The 23,937-nt window shown below is 49.7% G+C and overlaps 1 protein-coding gene and 1 long non-coding RNA gene across 2 annotated transcripts; one reads left to right on the forward strand and one right to left on the reverse strand.

Moving 5' to 3' along the window:
- Positions 1–2,638: 2,638 nt before the first annotated feature.
- Positions 2,639–18,465, reverse strand: Qprt (quinolinate phosphoribosyltransferase). Its single transcript, XM_021167160.2, has 4 exons — positions 18,293–18,465; positions 4,061–4,596; positions 3,694–3,825; positions 2,639–3,600 (listed from the first exon to the last, which is right to left on the reverse strand). The coding sequence occupies exons 1-4, from the start codon at positions 18,303–18,305 to the stop codon at positions 3,382–3,384; spliced, it is 900 nt and encodes a 299-aa protein (XP_021022819.1). The 5' UTR covers positions 18,306–18,465; the 3' UTR covers positions 2,639–3,381.
- LOC115031563 lies at positions 15,183–21,129 on the forward strand. The gene is made up of 3 exons (XR_003837238.1): positions 15,183–15,478; positions 16,226–16,398; positions 21,072–21,129. It is a non-coding gene; the product is annotated as an uncharacterized LOC115031563 (long non-coding RNA).
- Positions 21,130–23,937: the final 2,808 nt, after the last annotated feature.

Genomic DNA, 23,937 nt, shown 5'->3' on the forward strand with positions numbered 1-23,937 from the left:
AGCCAGTCTCCTTGTGGGTAGCACGGAGATGTTGACACCTCGCCCCTCCCCCATCATTAACTGAGGGAATGGGACCCTTCTCATCCTCCAGGTGCACTGATGATGTCACAGAGGATGGCAGTCATCACCTTCACTCATCCACTCATTGAGTCAATTCGGCCATTTGTCAAATGGGTTTCGCACTGGGCATGGGGCAGCCTTGAGAAGTGCTCTAACCCTAGACCCAGGCTGAACAGGAAACCCACCACCAAGTGAAAGGGGGGAGTCCTCTTCTGCCATGTCTTCCCTCTGCCCCCTGAGACCTCCAAAAGATTCTAGCCTCTACTCTAGCAGTTCTCAGCCTGTGGGTTATGACACCTTTGGGGTTTGAATAACCCACAAGGACCCCTTTCACAGGGGTCCCACATCAGATATCCTGCATAGATTTCTAACGATAATAAAATTACAGTTATGAAGTAGTGACAAGAATAATTTTATGTTGGGGGTCACCACAACACGGGGAACTGCATTAAAGGGTCACAGCAATTGGAAGGTTGAGGACCACTGCTCTGCCCACACTGGTGCCTGCTTCACTGGCAAGACCCTCATCCAAGCCTCCCCAGGCAGCATCCCTTCACCTCCCTGCATCCTTCTTCAGGGGACCGAATCTGCATTGAAAATGGGCGTAGCTTATTTTCTAGCTTGAATCTGATTGTTCTTGGGACCCAGTCCAAATCCTCTGACCTACCATTTTGTGGTCTGGAGCCAGACCATCCCCTAGTCATCTTGTTTTCCAGGGCCCAGCATCAACTAATTCAGCACACAATGCAAGCCATTACCTTCCTCTGGGCCTCTGCCCATGCAGTTGCCTCTGCCTGGAAACCCGGCACCTCTCTCTCTGCTACGAGGAGAGCAAGTGCTACTTTGGCTTGCCTAGAGTCTTACTTGCTTTCCTCCAGTAATAGAATCCCTTCCCAGGTCACAGAGTTCAGAGAATCCTGGAAGGGTCTATCCATCTCTGAGTTCAAAATTGACCTTGAAATTCAGCCTGACAGAGTCCTTAAAAAATAATTGCAGCACTAGCCAGGCATAGTGGCTTATGCTGGTTCCCAACACTTGGGAGGTGACGGTTTAGGGATTAGTAGCTCAAAGACAGCCTTGGCTACACAGTGAGGTCCAGGCCAGGCGAGACTATGTGAGCTAATGAGACCTTGCATCTAAAAGCAATAACAGCAATTCTGTGGAAGAGACATGTGTGGGATTCATGCTCCCCCTGAGTGCAGTCCACTCCCCTCTGTCTGCTCCGGACTCACCCCCTAATTTTAGATTCCAGAGCATGAGTTTGGGTCTCCTAAAGCTTAATCCTCACTGCTGCCCCTCTCAGGCTCTGCTACCACCCGAAATCCCAGATTTAGGACTTTCTGGTTACCAGAGCTCCCCCGCCTCCCCTCGCCCCTCCTCGGTGCTCACATTTTCTGCACTGGTACCCAGCAGTGCCCAGTTCTGCAGGGACTCGGTTTTCCTTCTTCAGAAGTGAGGAGTTGGGGCTTTTAAAGACCAAAGGTCTCTGGAGTTAGTCCACTTTGCTAAGAGCATCCATGCTGCTCCTGCAGGAAGGATGGGGACCAGGAAGGGGTGAGAGACAATGGGTGCTATCCCAAGGGACACATCCAGGCTGTGCCCATGAGAACGGCCCTCTTGGTTCAGAACATTGGCCAGCTCTGTCCAGGATCTCTGCCAAGTACATCTCCACCTCCTGATGCACCACCCGCCAAGGGCAGGGCCATGAATAAAGCAGGCCTCAGTCTGTTGGGCTCTGGACTGTGCAATGGGCTTAGTGTTTGCCTTCACACCTCCCCACTAAATGACACCAGGTAGGACATAGGGTCTTTGTGGCCAAGAGCTGAATGTATCCTCTCCTTGTGGCCAAGGGGGAGAAGTGGGCTCTGAGAGGCTGTGGTTTCCCTTCCCCCACCAGCTTGAACCTGCTTGCTCAAGGGTGGAGCTTTCTGCTCATTCGTCCTGCCACGCCTACTGCTGGACCCTGCCTCTTTGCTGCTTGGAGGCACACACGTGTTCGCCCTGCTATTGGACCCCGAGATTGTTTGGCGGGAAATCGGGTTCCCTCCCCCTTCCTTTATAACTGAGTGTCTGGAAATAGTAAAATTGAGCTTTGATCAGAATACTGTCTTAGCTACATTTCTTCTCTTCCAGGTTTCCAAAATGCCTTTCCAGGCTAGAACCCAGGCTGTGATCTGCTGGCCGGACACAACAAGAGGCAGAGGGAGCTCCTGGGAGGAGTGGCATCATGGACGGCCAGTACCTAGGACCTGTCATGGACATGTTCCTCCTGGATCTGCCCTAGGATCTAGGCTTAGACGAGGTCAGGGTAGCGCTTCAGACATCAGTCAGGGGGAAATGTCGCAGCGGGATGGCAAATCTGATACCACACCCCTTCAAATATAAGATCCTTCCTGGTATAAAGAGGTGCCATGCAGGGCAGTGGTGGCGCACGCCTTTAATCCCAGCACTTGAGAGGCAGAGGCAGGCAGATTTCTGAGTTCGAGGCCAGCCTGGTCTACAGAGTGAGTTCCAGGACAGCCAGGGCTACACAGAGAAACCCTGCCTCGAAACAACAACAACAACAACAACAAAGAAGTGCCACACACTTCTAACGTCTTATTACTGCTCATGGCTTCTAGTGTACATGTGTGGAAAGAGTTGCTGTAAGCCAGGTGCAGAGAGCACAGTGCAAGCAGCTGAGTCAGGAGCACACTTAAGGCCAGAAGTTCACGGCCAGCCTAGGCTACATGGTGAGGCAGAGCAGGAATGGGGGAGACAGGAAAGAAGGGAGAGAAGAGAGAGGGCTGAGGTCAGCAGCGCTAGGACACTTGTCCATGGCCCTGGCTCCATCCTTAACACCACAGAGACAGAAAAGAGCACTTGGGGCTGTGCTAGCAGCTTGTTTCTTGTGTCCCTAGCTGCACAGGCAGGCCATGTGATGTCAGCGGCCAGTTCCCAGAATCTTACTATGAAACACCATCTGCTAAAGGGGCCACCTCTCCAGAAGGTTAGTGTTCAATAACAAATATATGTCTTAGGTTAGATGAGCGGTGTTCATTTCTAGCCTTTACCAACCACTCATTGTGTAGTAGTTATTATCATCAACAGCCCAGTAAGGCTGTTGATTTTATTTATTAGGCCTATTTCACAGATGAGAAAACCGAGGCAAGCAAAATCAAAGTCAGCCCTGGCAAGTCGCACAAGCTGGAAATGGCAGAGCTAGTGGGAAGCCTAGGGCAAAAGCCTAGATATGTCCTGTTGGCCTCTGAATCTAAAGACGTGTGACCCAAGGGGCCCAACAAGCCGCAGTAGTCCATTCTGGTGGCATCTTCTCCGGCTTTAGAACCGGCGAGCGTGAGGCACTGGAGTATCTCCTTCAGCAAACAGTTTGAGGGAAAAATCCAGGGCTGGAGCAGCCTGGGTCAGCATTCCCAACGAGATGACATCAATGTGTGTCCCACAGAACTGGGTGAGGTTGTCCAGTGTGACACCCCCACTGGCTTCCACAGACACGCTGGGGAATCTGGCTTTAAGTGTAGCTGCTGTGGGGTGCAGCTCCTGTAAGAGAGAAGCCAGGGGGAGGTGAGAACCCCTCCACCCCCATCCCAACATTGCCCATAGGCCCTGCCCAGAAGTCGGGTCCCATCTCACCTCAGGCTTAAAGTTGTCCAGCATTACCAGGTCAGCCCCAGCCTCTGCTGCCCGCAAGGCCTCCTTCAGGCTGCTACATTCCACCTCTACCTTCAGGGAAAACCCGGCTGCCTGCCGAGCCTTCAGCACTGCCTGCCAGGCCAATAGAGAGAGGATAAGGTTGAGTAGCCTGGCCCTGGATCCTGGGGGGCCCAGAGAGCTGTGCTTTGAATCACACATAAAAAGGAAGACAGCCTCCTCCATCTACAGACGGAAAGACTTGGAGGCATCCCTGCCGCTGGGATCACTTGTCACCAGGCAGTAGAGGGACTGAAATGCCTGTCAGAGGAGGACCACAGTGAGAACAGAGGCTCAGTGGGGCACTCACCCTTTCCATGCTGCCGGCTGCTACTATGTGGTTGTCTTTCACCATCACCATCCCTCCCAGGTCGTAGCGGTGGCATGCTGCCCCGCCTACTAGGAGCCCATACTTCTCCACCAGTCGGAACCCAGGTGTCGTCTTCCTCGTGCCCGCCACGTGTCCAGTCCAGCCGGTGCTCCTGGCCACCTCCACAGCTGTCGCTGCCGCGCTGGCAATCCCACTGCAGCGGGCCAGGGTGTTAAGGGCCACCCGTTCCCCCAAGAGCAGGTGGTGGGCAGGTCCCTTGACCTCCGCCACTTTGACCACAGGTACCAGCTTCGATCCCTCTGGGAGGAACCAGGACACTTGGCAGTTGAGTTGAGTGAAGATGGCATCAAAGAAGGGTTGCCCTGCCAGAACCCCAGGAGATTTGGCCCACAGCACAGCCTGCGAGGGTGCCGACCCGGTAACCATGGATGCAAAATTGAGGCCCGGGCAGTCCTCTTGCAGCCAGCTGTTGGCCAGGGCTGCCAAGGTTGTAGGGGGTAACAGGAGCTGCAGGCCTGGGGAGGAAGCAGAGAGACCTCTGTCGGGCTTGCACTTCCTCCCTTGTAGCCAGAAGCTGCACCATGGTTTTTAACAGCATGGTCAATAGGACACTAGCCAATCAGGGCGGAGATAGGACTCCCAGGGGCCAGGCTCGGGCAGAGTCTGGGGTCGCCAAGCTGACCAGGTTGTCAGAGTAAATAAAAGTACTCTGCAACTAGCTAAAGTTAAACTTGGAATAGGTATCAAAGAGTTTTATAAGGAAGCTGGGCTTGGTGGTACCTGCCAAGAGTCTCCACACTCTGGGGGGCTGAGGAGGAGGAACTCAGCCGACCAGGTCTCAGAATAGCAACAACAACAACAACAACAACAACAGCAACAACAACAACAACAACAACAATAGCAACAACAATAATAAATTAAAAATGTAGAAGCAGGTGCTTGCTCCTTTGTATCATCACAATGCCCCCCTTTTGTAATTTTTTTTTTTACATTGTGTGTGTGTGGTGGGGCGTATATATGTGGTGTGCGTGCATGCAGATGTCACTGGTCTTGAGTGGCAGTCAAAGGACAATTTGCAAGAGTTGGTTTTCTAAAGCGGGTAGGTCCTGGGACGCTAACTCAGTTTGCCAAGCTGAGCAGCGGGCTTCTCTACCCACTGTGTCATCTCCTGCCACTCACCTTGGTTTTAGCTTTAAATGACTTAGAGTTAACGAAACAAGGAGAGGTGACTCCTCTTAACACATCTGAGTCCAGCAGTATTAACACTCACACAACCCATTCCTCCTGCAGAATTGAAGTTCTGTACCCTGAACAGCATCCTCCTCCTCTTCCTCTTCTTCCTCCTCCTCTTCCTCTTCCTGCCAACCTCCTTTCTGCTTTGTTATGAAATCTGATTACATAGTTGCTCAGACCATTTTTCTGTATAGTATGTGCCAGGTGACACATTTAACAACTTTTATGTAAACACTTGGCGCCTTGTATTTTATGCATCTAACCTACTGTTGGGTCCAAAGCTATTTACTAACAAGATATTTAATATCCTGTTGTTCTTTGGAGACATGGCTTGCTTATGTAGCCAGGATAGCCTGGAGGCCCAGCTACCCCACCTCCTGTGTGCTGAGGGTCACACACATACACCACCAAGGCCCTCGATATTTAACAGCATGGGCAACAGACTTGTGCACGCCTGCAGGGTGCCCTGCCTCCTTTCCATCTGTGTTACCCAGAAGGCTTAGCTATTGTATCCAGGACACCAAGTGCTTTACTCATGGTGGCGCTCTAATCCAGGTCCTTGAGCTTCTAGAAAACACTCGACCACCGAGCCTCACTCACAGCGAACACCAAGTATTACATAAAGCTGTAAGTCCAGGTGTTTACAGCAACAGAGAGAGAACCACAGAGGAAAGACAAATAGGCTAAGGGTGCCGGCAGCGAGGTGGCCACAGGTTCAGAGCAAAAAGCCTTAGTGCAGCTGCAAACTAGGCTCGGGTATGTCCTGTTCCAGAGACGATAGCGAGAGGGTGAAGGGTGGTACCATGGTTTCTCTTAATGGTTTGCCCTTCACCTCAAAGTGTGGCATTAACTGAAGGGCCTTTCAGCCTCCAGGGCTGCAGAGACAGAACCCAGACACGGTGCAACATTGCCACCTGTTGGTCTGTACAAGAGCTGCAGCCTTCACGCAATCTGTCTGGTTCCCTCTACCCCCAACCCCTTTCACCCAAGCTGTCCTGGAATTTACAATGGAACCCAAGCTGGCCTTGAACTTCAGGCACTCCTGCCTCAGTTTCCCAAATGCTTTTGGATTTCCATGTTGGTCTCTGAATTGCAGTTTTCATAAGAATCCTGTTGGGTTGGTTTAGCCAGAAGGCCTCCTTATCCCCAGGACTTCCTGTCAGTAATTCTGCACCATTGACCCCTTCTGTGCTCCTGGGCTGTAAACTCCTGCTAGTCTACACTGTACTTCGAGTTCGGTTTTGAGTTCTTGCCTTACGGTGAGAGTTCTATCCACTCCTGCTTTGTTTGATTGTTTGTTTCTCCAAGAGAGGGTTTCTATGTATAGCCATAGCTGTCCTATAACTCCCTCTGTAGATCAGGTTGGCCTCGACCTTAAGAGACCCATCTGCCTCTGCCTCCTGAGTGCCGGGATTAAATTCGTGCATGATCACCTCCCAGCCACTTCAGCTGTGTTTGACAGCTCTGCCACTGTGAAAACCGCAGTGCGCATCCATTGCACCTGCCGTGTTCTCTGCTTTACCCCACTTCCCATTCAACTCCTGACTGAGCAGCTGCCATGGAGTTGGGGGTGGGTCTCCTTGTCTCTCTCAGACCTCAGCATGAGCTGGCTCACATAGTGCCTGGGCCTCACAGTCTCTCCTCTTGCTCCTGCCAGCTCTGTCCTCTCAGATCTTTCTACAGGCTAGGTGAGAAGTCCCAGTGATGTGCACCACACTGTCCAGTCTTCTGTTGTAGTCCAGTCACTGGCCCAGCAGGGGGCACAGGTCTGCAATCCCACGCAAGTGGGAGGGTGAGGTAAGAAGATTTCAACAAGGCGGAGGACAGCCTGGGCTACCTATACATTCCAAAACATCGTGGGTGACTGTGTAAAATTTTGTCTCAAAAACAAACAAATATAAAATAAAGCAATCAAATGCTCATGGTGGTGGCATGCACCTTTGATCCTAGCACTGGGGGACGGGCTCGGGGGAGTGCGGGGGAAGAACAGGGCAGAGCAGGTGGATCTCTGTGAGTTAGAAGCCTGGATGGTCTTAGAGTTCTAGGACAGCCAGGGAGGCACAGAATCCTGTCGTTAAACGAACAAAAGAAAAAAATTATTTTATTTTATTTTTTGGGTTTTTTTTTTTTCAAGACAGGCTGGCCTCGAACTCAGAAATCCGCCTGCCTTTGCCTCCCAAGTGTTGGGATTAAAGGCATGTGCCACCACTGCCCAACACAAACAAAAATTTTTTTTTAAAGCAAAATATTGACAAGTTCACACTGCTCTAACAAGTGTGCAGTAGACTCTGCCAGCAGAGAGCCCACTTGGTGGAGTGACTCGGCACGCAACTCCGGGGAACGCTCCTTCAGGAGTGTCTCAGCCTCTTTCAGTTCAGGCCACGACTCAGCCTCTTATTGTCTGTAACAGGAATAATGAGGCAAAGACCCTGGGTTCTAAGCTCTGAGGGAGGTTATCTGGCAAACAGTAGGCGTGTTGACTAAAGAAATGACTGAAGCCTTCCCCAAGGGTGGTGAGCACTGGAGGAGATGCCTGTGTGTACCCAGAGGGAGAAATCATGTTTGCCAGGCAGAGGTGTCTGGGTTGGCGGGATTCGGAGCAGAAAAGCAGGAAGAGGGGGGTGAGGCTGGAGAAACAGAAGGTTTGCCAGAGTCTAAGTGATTTGAGGAGCTTGGGAATCTGGGCCCATCACAGAACTGGACGTGAAGTGATGCGGTTGTGCTTTCTCTAGAAGGATCGCCTTACCCACCAACTGAAGATGGAGTGGGAGACAAAGGGAGGCTGAGGCAAGCAATGAAAAGCTGTCAGGCTCCAAAGTTAGGCAGCAGTGTCGGAAGGGAGAGGAGGAGAAATGAGAGCTGGGAGCCGCCTGAAGTGGCAGCCCCTAGGTGTCAAAACTGTGGTTTCCTGTTCCAAGTGGTTGAACACAGACCTCAGGTGTCTTCTCAGGAGAGAAGTCTGGGCAAGGGGAACATGAGAGGAAGGTGGGAACGGTGCCACAGTCCCTAAGGGCAGCCTGCCTTGAGCCTCCCAACAGGTGTCCTTCCCGTTTCAAAAGCACAGAAATCAATCTCAGTGTTTCCTAAGGTGCCGGGTGGTAAGGCTTTTAGCAGCACAGCTGGGGAGGGAACCAGGAGGTTCTCTGCAGGTGTTGGGGGAGATGCTCTCCAGAAACATCAATGGTGCATAGACAGCGTAGGAAGATGGGTCTGTTCCCAAGAGACACTGGGGTGAGGAATAACGAGACTGTGGGCATGGTGTCTGAGCATAGCCTGGTAGGAGGAGGTGCAGGCAGAGGTGTGGTTGACGCATAGAGAAAAGTCAAGAGCGGATGTTTGGGGGTTGTGGGGAGAAGATTCAATAAATAGTGCAAAGTGGAAGGCAGAAAATGGGTCACTGGACTTAGCAATTTAGCGACTAAGAGGCCCTGGCTGAAGCAGCCCCCGTGATGTGTGATGGAAACAGAGTTGCAAGATCACAGTACAAAAATGACACAGTGAGGTGAGGAAGTGGAGGCGGAGGGGTGGGTGTGAGCCAAGGCCTGGCTGGAGTCATCTGAAAAGGTCGTTTTAACTCTTAGCTGCCCAGGCTCATTGTACATCAACTGCATCAGAATCTGGGAGTGAGGCCAGGGGAGATCCCAGGTATATAAGTGTTCCAAGACCCACTCACATCCTAGCAAAGACTGATATGTGAAGAAGAATGCTAAGAACCAGAGATGGCGTGCGCGCGCGCACGCGCGCGCGCACACACACACACACACACACACACACACAGGCGAGAGAGAGAGAGAGAGAGAGAGAGAGAGAGAGAGAGAGAGAGAGAGAGAGAGAAACAGACAGACCGAGACAGACAGACAGACTGCAGCAAGAATCCGGATGTATCTGGGTGATGCAGTACTTGAAGTCTGCTGCAGATCCTGGCAGGGCTCAGCTCTCAGACTCAGAGGGGTGAGGGNTAGCAAAGACTGATATGTGAAGAAGAATGATAATATGTGAAGAAGAATGCCACGAACCAGAGATGGCGTGCGCGCGCGCACGCGCGCACACACACACACACACACACACACACACACACAGGCGAGAGAGAGAGAGAGAGAGAGAGAGAGAGAGAGAGAGAGAGAGAGAGAGAGAGCATGTTAAAATGCAGCAAGAATCCGGATGTATCTGGGTGATGCAGTACTTGAAGTCTGCTGCAGATCCTGGCAGGGCTCAGCTCTCAGACTCAGAGGGGTGAGGGCTGAACGTGTGCTCATTGCATATTCATGTCCTGCCAAGTCATGGACTCAGCCCCAGTGCCCATTAACAGAAGGGCAGATGAAGAAAATGTGGTGTATTGCATAGGGAAGCCTTAGCCTCCAAGAAAAACGAAAGTGTACCACTTGCAGGAAAATGGTTAGAACTGGAAATCATGTTAAGGCAAACACACTTGTAGACTGTAGACTGAAAGAAGCCATAAATGTAGAAGGGGGTTCTCTGAGGGGAAGACGGAGGGCGGGGCTAGAGGCATGAGGGTGATGGGCTGAAGATCAAAGTACAATGCAAGTCATGTGTGAAACTCTGTTTTGTACAACTAACAAATGCTGATAAACAGGAATGAAAGGGGCAAGAATGAAAGACAAAAAGAAGCAAGGCTGGGCACGTTGGCTCATGGCTTCAATCCCAGCACTTGGAAAGGAGGGAGAGGCTGGTGGACCTCTGTGAGTTCGAGGCCAACCAGAGCAAACAGTGAGACCCTGCCTCAAAAAGAGGAGGCGGCTGGAGTGGCAGGTCAGCGGCAGAGCTTGAGTGTAGCTACCGTCCTGATTTTAGCCAGGGCGTACGCCAAAGAGCCAATGCTTAAAACCAAGGCTTAATGTGGTAGCTTAGACCACACATTTGGGAAACCAAGAAAGGAGGATCAAAAGTTTGAGGCCAGCTGGGCACAATGACACATACCATTAGCTCATTAGGAAGAGACACTTGCCACCAAGCTTACCCACCTGAGTCTATCCCTGGAAGTCACATGATGGAAGGAGAAAAGCCACTCCTATCCTCTGCGTTACACCCCCAAATAGGTAGGTAGATACATACATACATACATACATAAAATTTTTTAAATTAAAAAATTAGCTAGATATAGTGACACATGCTTTTAATTCCAGTACTCAGGAGACAGAGGCAGGAGTTTGAGTGAGTTTGAGTCTAGCTTGGTCTGCACAGTAAGCTCAGGGATAGTCAGGGCTATGTAGAGAGACATTTGTTTCAAAATATAAGAAATATTTTTTAAAAATTAAGACACTAGTTTGTGTGGTATGACATCATCTGATCCCACTGATGTAAAAATGCCAGGAAAAGCAAATTGATAAGATCAAAGTAGTGGATGCCGGAAGCCGAGCCTGAGCCAAACATGCCTGGGATCCAGGGAAGTTACTAAACTCATTGACTTGTGTTCATACAGAAACAGAAAGCCGTGCTCTGACCAATGTCACAAGCCACTCTCCAGCCACACTACAACCGTGCCCCTAACTGAGCCTCAAGACGACAGCACTCAGAAGTTAAGTCAAGAAACCCCAGAAGAGGTGGCACTCCGCAGTAGCCCCAGGACTCCGGAGGCTCAGGCATAGGTAGAGAGCTTGAGGCCAGTACCTGGCAAGAAAGAAACAGTGGTGTGTGTGTGTAAGCGCACACACGCGCATGTGTGTGTGCGCGCGTGTGCGAGTGTGAAAGAATCCACCTCCCAAGGCCTTTCACTTGCCAAGTAAGCAGCCCACCAATAAGCTTCGCCTTCAGCCTTACTTCAGGAATTTGGTGGGTGTGGAGGGGTGAGACAGAGTCTATCTATGTAGCCCTGGCTGTCCTGAAACCTGCTCCACAGACTAGGCCAGCCTTGAACTCATAGATCAGATCCGCCTGCCTCTGCCTTCAGGTGTACCACCGCCTGGCAACCACAGGGATTTTTGAAAGTGGCTTCCCCTCTCTCTCTCTCTCTCTCTCTCTCTCTCTCTCTCTCTCTCTCACACACACACACACACACACACACACACACACACACACACACACACCCTTTGATGGGTTATTAACTCATTCTTCAGGATCTGAGAACAATGAAGTTTTCAGCTTCTTTCTGTCAACCCTTCCCAAAAGACTGTCCTCGTGCCGGGAAATTCAGACGGTTAGGGAGCTGCGCTGTGAATATTAGAACAAAAGATTTTTCTAGTTCTTCTATTGCTCAGGGTTGGAAGAATACAATGGCTGGGAACCAAAACAAATTTCTTGTTCCATTTTTTTTAGATTCACTCATTTTGTGTGTATGAGTGTTTCGCTTCCATATATGTATTCACTATATGTGTACCCTTGAAGACCAGAAAAAGTTGTTGGAGCCCCTGGAACCGGAGTCACAGATGATGGCAAGCCACTGTGTGGGTGCTAGAGCCCGAACCTCAGTCCTTTGCAGCAGAGTTCTAACTCCTGAGCTGTCTCCCCAGTCTCTGTGAACTTTCTTGAACAGCAGAAGTGGTGGAGATCTGTGCAAATGTTGGTCCCTGGGCCCCAGCAGGGGAGTCCGGTACCATGTGGAAGGAGGAGCGTGAATTTAATCGCTAACAGAGCTTCTCAGTCAGGGAAGATCGATGGCCACCACACTTGGGCCTGCCGTACCAGGGTGCTGGTTATGTGCTGTCATAGATCCTACCCACAGTCCCTACAGTACACAGCAGTCATGACCCACAGTCCCTCATGGTGCACAGCAGTCATGACCCACAGTCCCTCATGGTGCACAGCAGTCATGACCCACAGTCCCTCATGGTGCACAGCAGTCATGCCCACAGTCCCCCATGGTGCACAGCAGTCATGACCCACAGTCCCTCACGGTACACGCAGTATTTATAGATGGAAAACCTTGGCTGGAAATGGAAAGGGAAGCTTCCTCAAGCGCAGAGCTACAGACTGGTGAGGCTTGCAGCTTGACTGTTCTTCCTCTCCACAGTGAGGACTCTCAGGACAATCCAGCTGCTTCCGCCCCCAGACTTCCCCCACACAGGCGTCTCCAAGACACGCTACCCTGGTTGCCTGGTGTAGGGCACACTGTTCACACTGTTTCCACTTGAGGGAATAAACAAACACCTCTGGTGTTCTTTAAGGCCCACCGGCTAAGGTGTCCAACAAAGGGATATCTGAGAGCAGTTCTGAATAAGCAGCTGCCCCTGGAAGGCACTAACTTCAGCGGGAAGCTTCACTGAGCTGCAGGCGGAGGAGGAACCCGACTGGTGCAGTGAGCTGCCTGGGGGGACAGCCACGTCATCTGTGGAGAAGTTTCTCCTAGGCACCTGGACTGTGGAGAGGATAATCTCACGTGGCAGTAAACCTGATCTTTCACGGGATACCTTTTTTTATTTAAAAAAAAAAAGATTTATTTGTTTATTTTATGTATATGAGGACACTGTTGCTGTCTTCAGACACCAGAAGAGGGCATTGGATCCATTACAGATCATTGTGAGCCACCAAGTGGTTGCAGGAAATTGAACTCAGGACCTCTGGAAGAGCAGCCAATGATCTTAATGGCTGAGCCCTCTCTTGGGCCCCACAGGATACCTTTTTATCTGGGGGAGAATAAAACTCTGATAAAATTGGCTTGGCAGCCATGATATATAGCTAATCTGCTGGAGTGCTTACCTGGCATGCAGGAAGCCCTGGGTGCCATCTCCAGCACACCTGTAATTCCAGCATTTGGAGATGGAGACAAGGATCAGAAGTTCAAGGTCACCCTTAGCAAAATAGATGGTTTGAAGCCAGCCTTAGTCAAATGAGACCTTTTTCTTTAAAATTTTGTTTTAAATGAACAACAAAAAAGGTGTTTGGGGGCTGGAGAGATGGCTCAGTGGTTAGGAGCACTGACTGCTCTTCCAAAGGTCTTGAGTTCAATTCCCAACAACCACATGGTGGCTCACAACCCTCTGCAATGTGATCTGACACCCTCTACTGGTGTGTCTGAAGACAACTACAGTGTACCCATATACATAAAATAAATAAATAAATAAATCCTAAAAAAAAAAAAATGTTTCAGGTGTGGTGCTATGAGCCTGTAACTTTAACTACGAAAGACACTGGGACAGGAGAATTTCAAATTCAAGGCCTGCTTGAGCCATCACTGGGATCTTCACCTGAGGTCTAGATTAGATACAGGGCGAGAAGCATGAATAAACTAAGCCCTCCTGACCAGGGATGCTTCTGCCCATCCTCGTGCTCCTCTGACAAGGTGGTGTGACCAGTAGCCTGTGTGCACCCTTCTCCTGGACACACCCTCCCAGGCTGGCTGCCCCTGGGCTTCAGCGTGAGGATCCCAGGAAATTCTAAAGTTTTGGAGACCATTATTTCAGTAATGTCTCAGCCAAAGAGAAGGCACAAGCAAACATCTCCTTAGGGTAACTTCAGTCTAACGCTGGGTAAGAAAAATAGGGTGAGTCCACACTACTGGGAAGTACAGGCTCGGTCATAAAGCCGGGCTGGCCATACGGGGTCTCACACAGCCCACTGCTGGGAGGAAGGGGTAGTCACTGATCTAGCTCCACTTTGTCCTCTTTTCCTGAGTCACGTCTGCTGTCACCTTAGATCCAGGCGAAGACAGGAATGAAATCAGAAATCTGGAGGCAAAGGATCCGAACTGCCTCAAGCAATGGGTCTTCCAGGTCCACCACCGTCCCATTGGCCCACTGTCTGTGGTGGTGAGGCTACACCAGAACTGGAGCAGTCCTCTTAGGGAACCAGAGTGCTCTGGCAAAAACTTCTTCCAGGTCAAAAAGGAGAAAATGGTGGGCCAGAGCACATGCTGTGTTAACACAGGGTTCCTCAAGATCCCAGGGCTTGGCTCCTGGCCTAATGAGAATGGCGGGAGGTATGAGTCAGAAACATCTGGACTGCAATCCTGACTCCGCCCATGTTCCCTTGGGCTCTCTGAAGGTGAGTGTCACAGGAGTCACAGGACTGCCTGATGTGAGGCAGAGGGACATTCACATCTGTGCCTGAGTCCAGCCTAGCCACCAGCATCAGGGCTCAGGAGTCTCCCAGCTGTCTCCCAGCTCTGCTCTTCCCTCGGCTTTCTTTGTTGATTCATTGGACAAACAGCAGGTGGAGACAGAGGCTAGTCAACACCGCTCCTCCCTGTTGTGTCCTTTCCAAATACCCTCATTTCCTAGGGAACAGAAATGACTTCCAAATAGGATCCAGTAGAGACCCCCTATGACCGAGGGCTGGAGCGGCGCACACACTTGGAGGGGTGGGGGGGATGATTTGCCGAGAGTGTGAGGGCGAAGGGGAGGCTGCAAAGGGCTGGCTCTGCACACAAGTTAGACCTCCTCCAGAGAAAGACTGCTCAATGGTAGAGAGAGGCTGCAGGCACCCTGGAGACGTGGTGGAGACTGGCAGATGAGGTTCAGGTTCTGAGAAAGGAAAGAGAGAAAAGGATGCGTAATGAAAAGAGCCAGGCAGAGCCAGGCTTGGAGGAGAGTTCAGAGTCAGTTTCAGCACACTGCACAACAAGGTGTCACTATAGAATTTTGATTGGAAGTCAGAGGATAAAAACAATGAAGACTGAGGTTTTAATATCTAAGGGCCAGTGAGCCGGCTCAGTGTGCAAAGTCACTTGCCTTCAAGTCTGATGACTTAGTTCATTCCCAGACCCCACGTGGTGGAAGGAGAGAACTGACTCCAGGAAGTTGCTCTCTGACCTCCACTCCATGGCGCATGCTTGCCTGCACACATGTATACATTTAAACCGTGTCTAGGGTTCTTGGTTAGGAAGCTATTGAAAGAGCTTTGGCAAGAGGCAGTGAACCAGAGTGAACTGTGACAACACGGTGTGCTTCTAAAAGTCACATCAAGGTCACAGCGACAGGGCTCAGTCCTTGCCCAATATGTCCACTGTGTCTACTGGCTCCCAGGGACTTCTGCGGCACTCTGGACTGGCTGACCCTTTGTTTCCATGACTCCCCAGCCTGGGTGTCGAGCCCTTTCCTTGTCTACCGTGTCCTGGCTTATGTTATGTAGGCCACTGGTCCTCGCCAGCCTTCTGCCTGAGCCAGAGTCAAACATCAGATGTCACATGTTTGAGGCAGCAATGTGGACCAGAACCTTGAGGGCAGGATGCCCTGAAGAGGGAAACAAAAGAGAAGGACCAGATGCTGGGAGGTGAGTCCTGCGATGTGAGCATTGGCTCCGAGAGGCCAATAGGGTGAGTGGGAGGAGCCTCCATCTCCAGCTCAAGATGATGAAGAAACAGGAAGAGAGTCTGACACGCCAAACATGGAGATGGAGAGTCGGGGTTCCAGAAGTGGAGCTCCGAGTTCAAGGTCAGCCTGATCTACAGAGTGAGTTCTAGGATAGCCATGGCTACCCAGAGAAATCCTGACTTAAACAACAAAGAACAGGGACAAAGTTGAAGGCCCCCTCTCTACCCTGTTTCTGGGTACCAGCCCTTTGTGAAGGTGTTTAATCCCATAATCCTCTGGGAAGACACTATTTTTAATTTACCAACAAGAAAGCTGAGCACAGCAAGATGAGGTATGGGGTCTAGGTGGCATAGCTGTCGAGTGTCAGAAATGGGGTTTTATGTAGGTGACTCTGGGGTCCCCTCTAAGCTCTGTGCTTGGGAGGCCACAGAGATGTCCACGAGGGGAGTGTGTGTGAGTGTGTATGTGCATGTGTGTGCACGCACACACATCTGAGCCTGTGTGTAGAGGCCAGAAACTAATGACCAGTGTGCTTTTCTTTTTCAAGACAAGACCTCAGTGTGTAGCTCTGATCGTATTGAAACTCACTATGTAGACCAGGCTGGCCTCAAACTCACACCTGGCTAATGTCTACTGTGTTTTTCTATCATTCTGCTTCTTTTGTTTTTTGTTTTTGGTATTTATTTATTTATTTATTTTTGTTAAGACAAGGTCTCTGCTGAATGAACCTGGAACTCACAAAACTGGTTAAACTGGCTGGCTGCTGAGCTCAACTCAGGATCTGCCTACAACTCCCACCCCTCCGCCTCTCCAACACACTGAGTGTGAGCATTGCAGAGTAACTTTTGTGTGGGTCCTGGGGAATCTGAACTCATGCTGGTAAGGCTGGTACTTTACCCACTGAGACCTCTCTTGAGACCCTGTCCTTGAGTATGTGAGGTTTTTAATTTACTCTTATTAAGAATTTGGATCTGGAGACTGTGGTGGATCACACACCAGTAATGTCAGCACTTGGGAGGCTGGGGCTCATCGTAAGTTCAAGGTCATTCTGAGCTACATAATGAGTTGCAAGCCATGTTGGGCTGTGAATCAAGACCCAGGAGATGTGGCCCTGCATATCACTGAGGCTCAAAGGTTAAGTCCACACTGTTCTTGCAGAAGATCCAAGTTCTGTTCCTAGCACACACATCAGGTGGCTCACAACCGCCTGTAACTGTAGGGAGACCCAATGCCTATGGCATCTGGCAACCCCACACATGTGTGCATACCTCCTGCCATGCATAAACAGAATTTAAAATATTAAAAAAATACTCTGTCTTAGAAATAAACAAAACCAGGCACCCCTTTAATCTCGGCACCCGGGAGGCATAGGCAGGAAGATTGGTGAGTGTTCCAGCCCAGCTAAGGCTCCACAGTGAGGACCTGTCTCAAAACTAAATGAATAATCAGAGGGGAAAGACAGTTCAGGAGGCCCCGAGCTCCATCCCCAGAGATGTACAAAGGTGGAAAGAAGAAGAGAACAACCTCTGAAAAGATGTCCTCTGACCTCCACACTGTGACACCTGACAGCCCCCCACCACCATGCACTCACATACAATATAAGTTTAAAAATTCAGAAACCTGGGTTGGATGAAAAATGCCATTATTGAACCCCCTTTCTCAGAAAAGGGAATCCATGGCTATTTTCTCAGAATTTCATATTCATGTTGGGCATCCATGCCCTCCCTGAACACCCACCCACCCACAGTTCCTCAGTAAAGAACTCAGGAACCGGGACACTTGCAAAGGTGGTTGAGTTTCCCTACCACCCTGAAGCATCTTCCAGATGCAGAAACCTAGGATCCTTCTGGGTAACTTCCCAGGGTCCCCACTGCTGTGAATCCCCTGGCCTCAAATCCAGGGCAGTGTTAATGTTAGGAGGGAAAGGCAGACCAGGCAGAACACACGGGTTTGATCCCAGCACTTGGCAGGCGGCGGTAGGCAAATTTCTGTAAGTTTGTGCCAGCCTGATCAGCACAGGCAACTCCTCAGATTCTAGCCAGACCTACAAATCCAGAGCAGGCTCCACAGGCAGGCCAGAGGAGTTGATGCAAGCCGGCAGGAAAGTAGGGAGGATGGGGGAGGAGGCCCCGGGGAGGAAAAGGAAACACAAAAGATTTAAATAAGAGCGGCAAACCTACTAGGGTGGAAGGTCTTAAGCATGCTGCGCAAGTGTCGACCACTGAGCTACACCCCAGCCCCAATGCTACTGCAAGAAAAAGAGGCTGTGAGGCTGCAGAAGTCTTCCCATGGCCCTGCAGCCTGTCCTTGATGCACTCTAGGCTCAAGCAGGTGCTGTGAGTCCCAAGCCAGACTCTGCGGCCTGAGCGCAGGCTCGGACTTCATCCCCCTCCCCGCCCCCCACACTCTACAGGGATGAGACCGGACTTTGCCTCCGTTTCTCTTGGCTGCTAACAAGGGACAGAGTCCAGGGCTGCTCCCCTTTCCAAACTCCCACTACCAGCCCATCTGACCCCAGCAGAGCAACCCCGTCCATTCTGTCCCCGAGCTTCTGCCCTTCCGTAGGGCTCAACACAGAAAGAACCGCGAAGCAAGAGGAGGATTTTGGAGGTTCAACCAAGACAGAGAGAAGCGAACTTGGAAACAAGATCCAAGGAGAGGCCACAAGGGGTTCTTTAGAGAAGAGAGAGGGAGGCAGATGGCTGAAATAGGAAGAGGGACAGGCAGTAGAGGGACGTAGAAAACAGGAACACAGAGCAGAGACTTAGGTCACCTTCAGGGTCCATGGTGACTTGGAGCAGCCAGCGGGTCAGTGTGTTCACCACAGTTCAGGTCGAATGTTCCCAGAAGCTGAGGCTGGGGGTGGGGCTGCCAGAGAGAGAGGGGAGGGAGGGGCCGAGCTGGGTTAGTCCTTCCCGAGAGCCCTCCCGGTACACCTCTTTGGACCCTCGCTGAGGCAGCCCCATTGCAAACCCCAGAATCAGTGGGAAGTGCTCAGCTGTGAGCACTTAGAAATTCTGACTCCTCTGGCACCAAACAGGCCCTGTTTTCTCCACTTCCAGCCCTGCTGGAGCTCCCTCGGAGTGCAGGGCCATGAATGCCGGACCTCACTCTCCTATGAGGGCCGGAAAGCCTTGTTAGTGGTGTGCTGGGAAAATCGTGGGTCCCAGACCTGCACTCAAGTCCCAATTCCGTTCTCCCCACCCCCACCAGAGAGGCTCTCACTGTATAAATCCACCTCCTGCGTTCCCAGCCCGTGCTAGGATTAAAGCGCGCACAAGCACATGCGGCCCATTCTCTTTTTTATCTCAAATTTTCTGAGGGACAGAGTAGGAACCCCACAAATATCCCCTCATCCCTCCCACTTTTCCTGAGAGCTACAGTCTGAATGTGTTCCCCCAAAGTCAGTGTGTTGAAAACTTTACCCCCCCCCCAATTTATAGAAATTTGGAGGAGGGGTTTTGGGTGAGGCCCTAAGGGTGACAGAGGAGACTGTAGCACCAGTGACTTTGTAGTAGACTGAGCAATATTGCATGTTCTGGATCATATGTGGCTCCTAGCTCTAAATCTTTGGTCATGTATGTTTAACCTGGAGTACACGTGGGAGCCAGAAAACTAGAGATGGACCACAAGGGTGGATACCTAAGGGCTGGGTCAGGGAAATAAAGTAGAGAAGGATGGAAGGGGGAAGGGTCAAACCTGGGGGAGGGAGCAAGGTTAGCCAAAATAAAAGGTATATGAAAAAGCTATAGGGAAACCATCTTCCAACCCAAGAAAAAACTATTAGTGAAGACAGTAGAACACTGAGGTGTGAAACGAGAGAGAGAGAGAGAGAGAGAGAGAGAGAGAGAGAGAGAGAGAGAGAAACTCGGGGTTAAAGTGGAGAAAAGAGATTCAGAAAAGGGTGGGGGGAGGGGAAGCCCAAACTAAGCATATATGAGGAAGCATTGCAGGAACCCACTGTTCTGAAAGCTATTTTTAAATATATAATATTTTTAAAATAGGGAGTGGAGCAGAAGTACCCTGCATGAGTGAACAGTGCTTCCCAGAAGACATGAATTATTAAATGAGAACCTCAGTGCGGGGGTGAGCCACCTCCCCTGTGAGTTACTGGTCAGTAAGGCTCCAGATGCTCCGAAAACAGCACACTACTGCCATTGCTCTTGGCTGTGCACCGTAACTACAGGGTGGTGAGACCCGATTGCTGAGAATACCACTCCTAATGCAGAACGTAAAGAAATTAACCTTGAGCTGACCAGGAAATTTTCTCCCTGTTGGCTAGCCTGCACAATGCCTGCAGGCTTCTGGGAGAGGAAAGACATGTGCCTTACCCAGTGCTGGACCCTTCACGCTATAACTGACAGGATAGATGCAAGCGAGAGTGGTAGGGTACCCTTGACTCATGCCAAGGTACCCCTGAGAAATTACTCCACAAAACAGATCTAGTATAAGAGGTTTATTGGGGAGGAGAGAACATGAAGGAGATAGAGGCAGACTGACAGGCAGACAGACAAGGAGAGGGAATAGGAGAAAGAAACATGAGACAAGGCAGAGAGAGCAGAAAGAGCGCCACGGAGAAGACACAGAGAAGGATCTGGGGTGTCTGGGAGCTCATACCTGGCACACCTGGTGGTGGCAGGTGATGATGTAAGCAGCCAGTAGGTCCCTGGGACCGGCCAGTGGGATCAGCTGTTTGCCAGCAGTAACACTGCCCTGTGGATAAGATATGACCTCTGATGTTATAGTGTGTCTTAGTCAGGGTTTCCTTTGCTGTGAAGAGACAGCATGATCAAGGCAACTCTTATAAAGGACACCATTTAATTGGGACTGGCTTGCACGTTCAAAGGTTTAGTCCATTATCATTAAGGCAGGAGCATGGCAGTTACCCAGGCAGACATGGTGCTGGAGAAGGAACTGAGAGTTCTACATCTTGATCCCAAGGCAGGCAGAAGGAGCATCTTTAAAAAATCTTTTTTAAAAAAGTCTGGAAGCCAGATATGGAGCTACACAGCTTTAAACCCCATACCCAGAGAGCAGAGGTAGGCAGGTGGATCTCTGAGTTGGAGGTCAGCTTGGTCTACATAGTAAGACCCTCCCATCTCAAAAACAAAAAGATCTGGGCAGAAAGATGAAGTGGGGGCTGGTGAGATGGCTCAGCGGTTAAGAGCACTGACTGCTCTTCCGGAGGTCCTGAGTTCAAATCCCAGCAACCACATGGTGGCTCACAACCACCTGTAATGAGATCTGAAGACAGCTACAGTGTACTTACATATAATAAATAAATAAAATCTTAAAAAAAAAAAAAGAAAGAAAGATGAAGTGGAAATATCTAGGTTTTGTTTTGTTTTGTTTTGTTTGTTTTGTTTTGTTTTGGAAAGTTAGTTATGTCAAGTGATGTTTTGCTGGAGCAGACACAAGTGAAAGGATGCTTGGATATAGCAGACAGTAAGGACCTGTGATGAAGGAATAGAAATATGGCCCACAGACAGTGGGAGGAGTTTGGTTTGCTCCACCTCGATTTTCTTCGCATGTATTGTTGGTTCGCCTTACAGTGTTGTTGAGCTCACTTTGTCATATGGCAACCACTGAGAGAAACTCACCCAAGAACTGCTCATGAGGTTCCTGTGGCAGCTTGCTGATGCCACACCCTCGCCTTAGGCCAGTTGGTGAGCCTGGTGGTTTCTTCAGGATTGAACTACAGCTGCCTGGTGTCTGCTTGCTGAAAAGACTGGACTGTTGCTGTTGGTTTGTGCCTGGTGTCTGCCTGCCTAGAGGACTGGTCTGCAGCTGCTGAGTCTTATTTGGTGTTTGCTACAGGACTGAACTGCTGCCTAAGAAGATCGAGCTTGCCCCCAAAGAACTATAGCTGAACAGGTCCACTTCCTCCATATCCTAATAAATTTTCTCTTCCACTACTTCTGCTGGGTGGTTGAGCCCTTATTAAAAGTAGGTTGTAATGGGCTGGAGACATGGCTCAGTGGTTAAGAACACTGACTGCTCTTCCAGAGGTCCTGAGTTCAACTCCCAGAAATCATATGGTGACTCACAACCATCTGTAATGGGCATCTGATGCCACCTTCTGGTGTGTCTGAAGACAGCTACAGAATACCCATATACATGAAGCAAATAAATCTTTTTTTTTTAAGATTTATTTATTTATTTATTATATGTAAATACACTGTAGCTGTCTTCAGACACTTTTTCTTCTCACTCTGGTCCTGCTCGCTCGCTTGCTCACTGTAGCTGTCTTCAGACACCCCAGAAGAGGGCATCAGATCTCTTTACAGATGGTTGTGAGCCATTATGTGGTTGCTGGGATTTGAACTCACGACCTCTGGAAGAGCAGTTGGCGCTCTTAACCGCTGAGCCATCTCTCCAGCACTGCAAATAAATCTTTTTTAAATTTTTATTTATTTGTTTATTTATTTATCTATTTGGGGTTTTTTTCTAGACAGATTTTCTCTGTGTAGCCCTTGGCTGTCCTGGAACTCACTCTGTAGACCAGGCTGGTCTCGAACTCAGAAATCTGCCTGTCTCTGCCTCCCAAGTGCTGGGATTAAAGGTGTGTGCCACCACTGCCTGGCTTATAAATCTTTAAAAAAAAATAAGTAGGTTGCAAAAAATTTATGCCTACAGAAAAAACTTAGTGTTTTTTCCTTGTTAATAGATTGTTCACTAAAATACGTAGATGTTGAATGATTCAAAAGCACTTGTTGCTTTTTCAGTGACCGCCTTTCCATTCCCAGCTCCACATGGTGGCTCACAAACATCTCTGGCACCTTCTTCTAACCTCTAAACAAGGCAGGCATCAGGCACACATGATATACATACATACATTCACACAGGCAAAACGCATACACATAAAATAAATCTAAAAAGAAAGTTGATGATTAAATATGTATGCAATAGTAAATCTTAACATTATGTTTATGTTTAAAATTTGATTTAATCTTATCTTCAAATTTTTAAGAAGAAAGAGGAGGAGGAACAGAGCTTGTATGCTCTGCTCTGGCAATGTGGCGCCCTCTTCCTGACCTCCCCTGACTTCTGACCTCCTCTGGCACCAAGCACACATGTGATGCACACATAGACATGCAGTCAAAGCTCCCATACGTGTCAACTATTAAATAAAGACTGATGTTGGCTGGCGAGATAGCTCAATGGCTAAGAGCACTGACTGCTCTTCCGCAGGTCCTGAGTTCAAATCCCAGCAACAACATGGTGGCTCACAACTGCCATGAGATCTGATGCCCTCTTCTGGTGCATCTGAAGTCAGCTACAGTGTACTTATATATAATAATAAATCAATCTTTGGGCCAGAATGAGCAAGCAGTAAGTGAGAGGAGATGACTGGAGCAAGCAGAGGTCCTAAATTCAATTCCCAACAACCACATGAAGGCTCACAACCATCCGTACAGCTACAATGTACTCATATACATAAAATACATAAAAAATCTTTTAAAAAGACTGATGTATTTATGCATTTTATGTATATGAGTGCTTTATCTCCATGTGAGTCTGCATGCCAGAAGAGGTTCTCAGATCCTATTGTAGATGGTTGTGAACCACCATGTGGGTTCTTGGGAATTGAACTCAGGACCTCTGGAAGAGCATCAAACATTAAATAAATAAATAGTTGTAAAACTGTTTTTAAAGAAAATGAAGGAGGGAGGGGAGGAGGGAAGAAGATGAGGGAGAGAGAGGTAGGCCCAGGAAGCTCTCACCATCCTGACACAGGAGCTCCTGCCAAGGGCCAGCAGGGTCTCCATTTCTTCACTGGAAACCATTCTTGCTACAGTCTTCTGGGGACTGATTACCAAAGCATCTCCCAGCGCTCCCCCGCCCCCACTTCCTGTGCTCCTTCACTGGGGAGTAAGGTGAGGCAAACCAGGCTTAGAGGGTGCACAAGTTAAGGGATCCTCACGCAGGCCCTTTCGCCCCAGCCCCTTGCTTGCCTCGCTTTGGATCCCGGAAGTGCTTCCCACCATCCTTCCCACTGCTGTTTCCTGTTCTCCCAGCCACTATCACCCATTCTCTCCTGGCTGGTCTTCTGTTATGTTTTGGTTTGATTTTAGAAACAAGATCTTGTTGTGTAGATCAGGCTAGCCTGCAACTTACTGTGTAATCCAGGCTGGACTCTAACTTAGGGCAATCTTCTTGCCTCAGTCTCCCAAGTGCTGGGATCACAGGTGCTACTATACTAGGTTCTGGGTCACCTTTGAAGTTTTTCTTCTTTGCATCTTGCAGTTGTTTTCTTTCTTTCTTTCTTTCTTTTTTTTTTTTTTTTTTTTTTTTGGTTTTTCAAGACAGGGTTTCTCTGTATAGCCCTGGATGTCCTGGAACTCACTCTGAAGACCAGGCTGGCCTTGAACTCAGAAATCCACCTGCCTCTGCCTCCCAAGTGCTGGGATTAAAGGT

The sequence above is a fragment of the Mus caroli genome, chromosome 7, assembly GCF_900094665.2.
Source record: "Mus caroli chromosome 7, CAROLI_EIJ_v1.1, whole genome shotgun sequence".
Classification (NCBI taxonomy): Eukaryota; Metazoa; Chordata; class Mammalia; order Rodentia; family Muridae; genus Mus; species Mus caroli.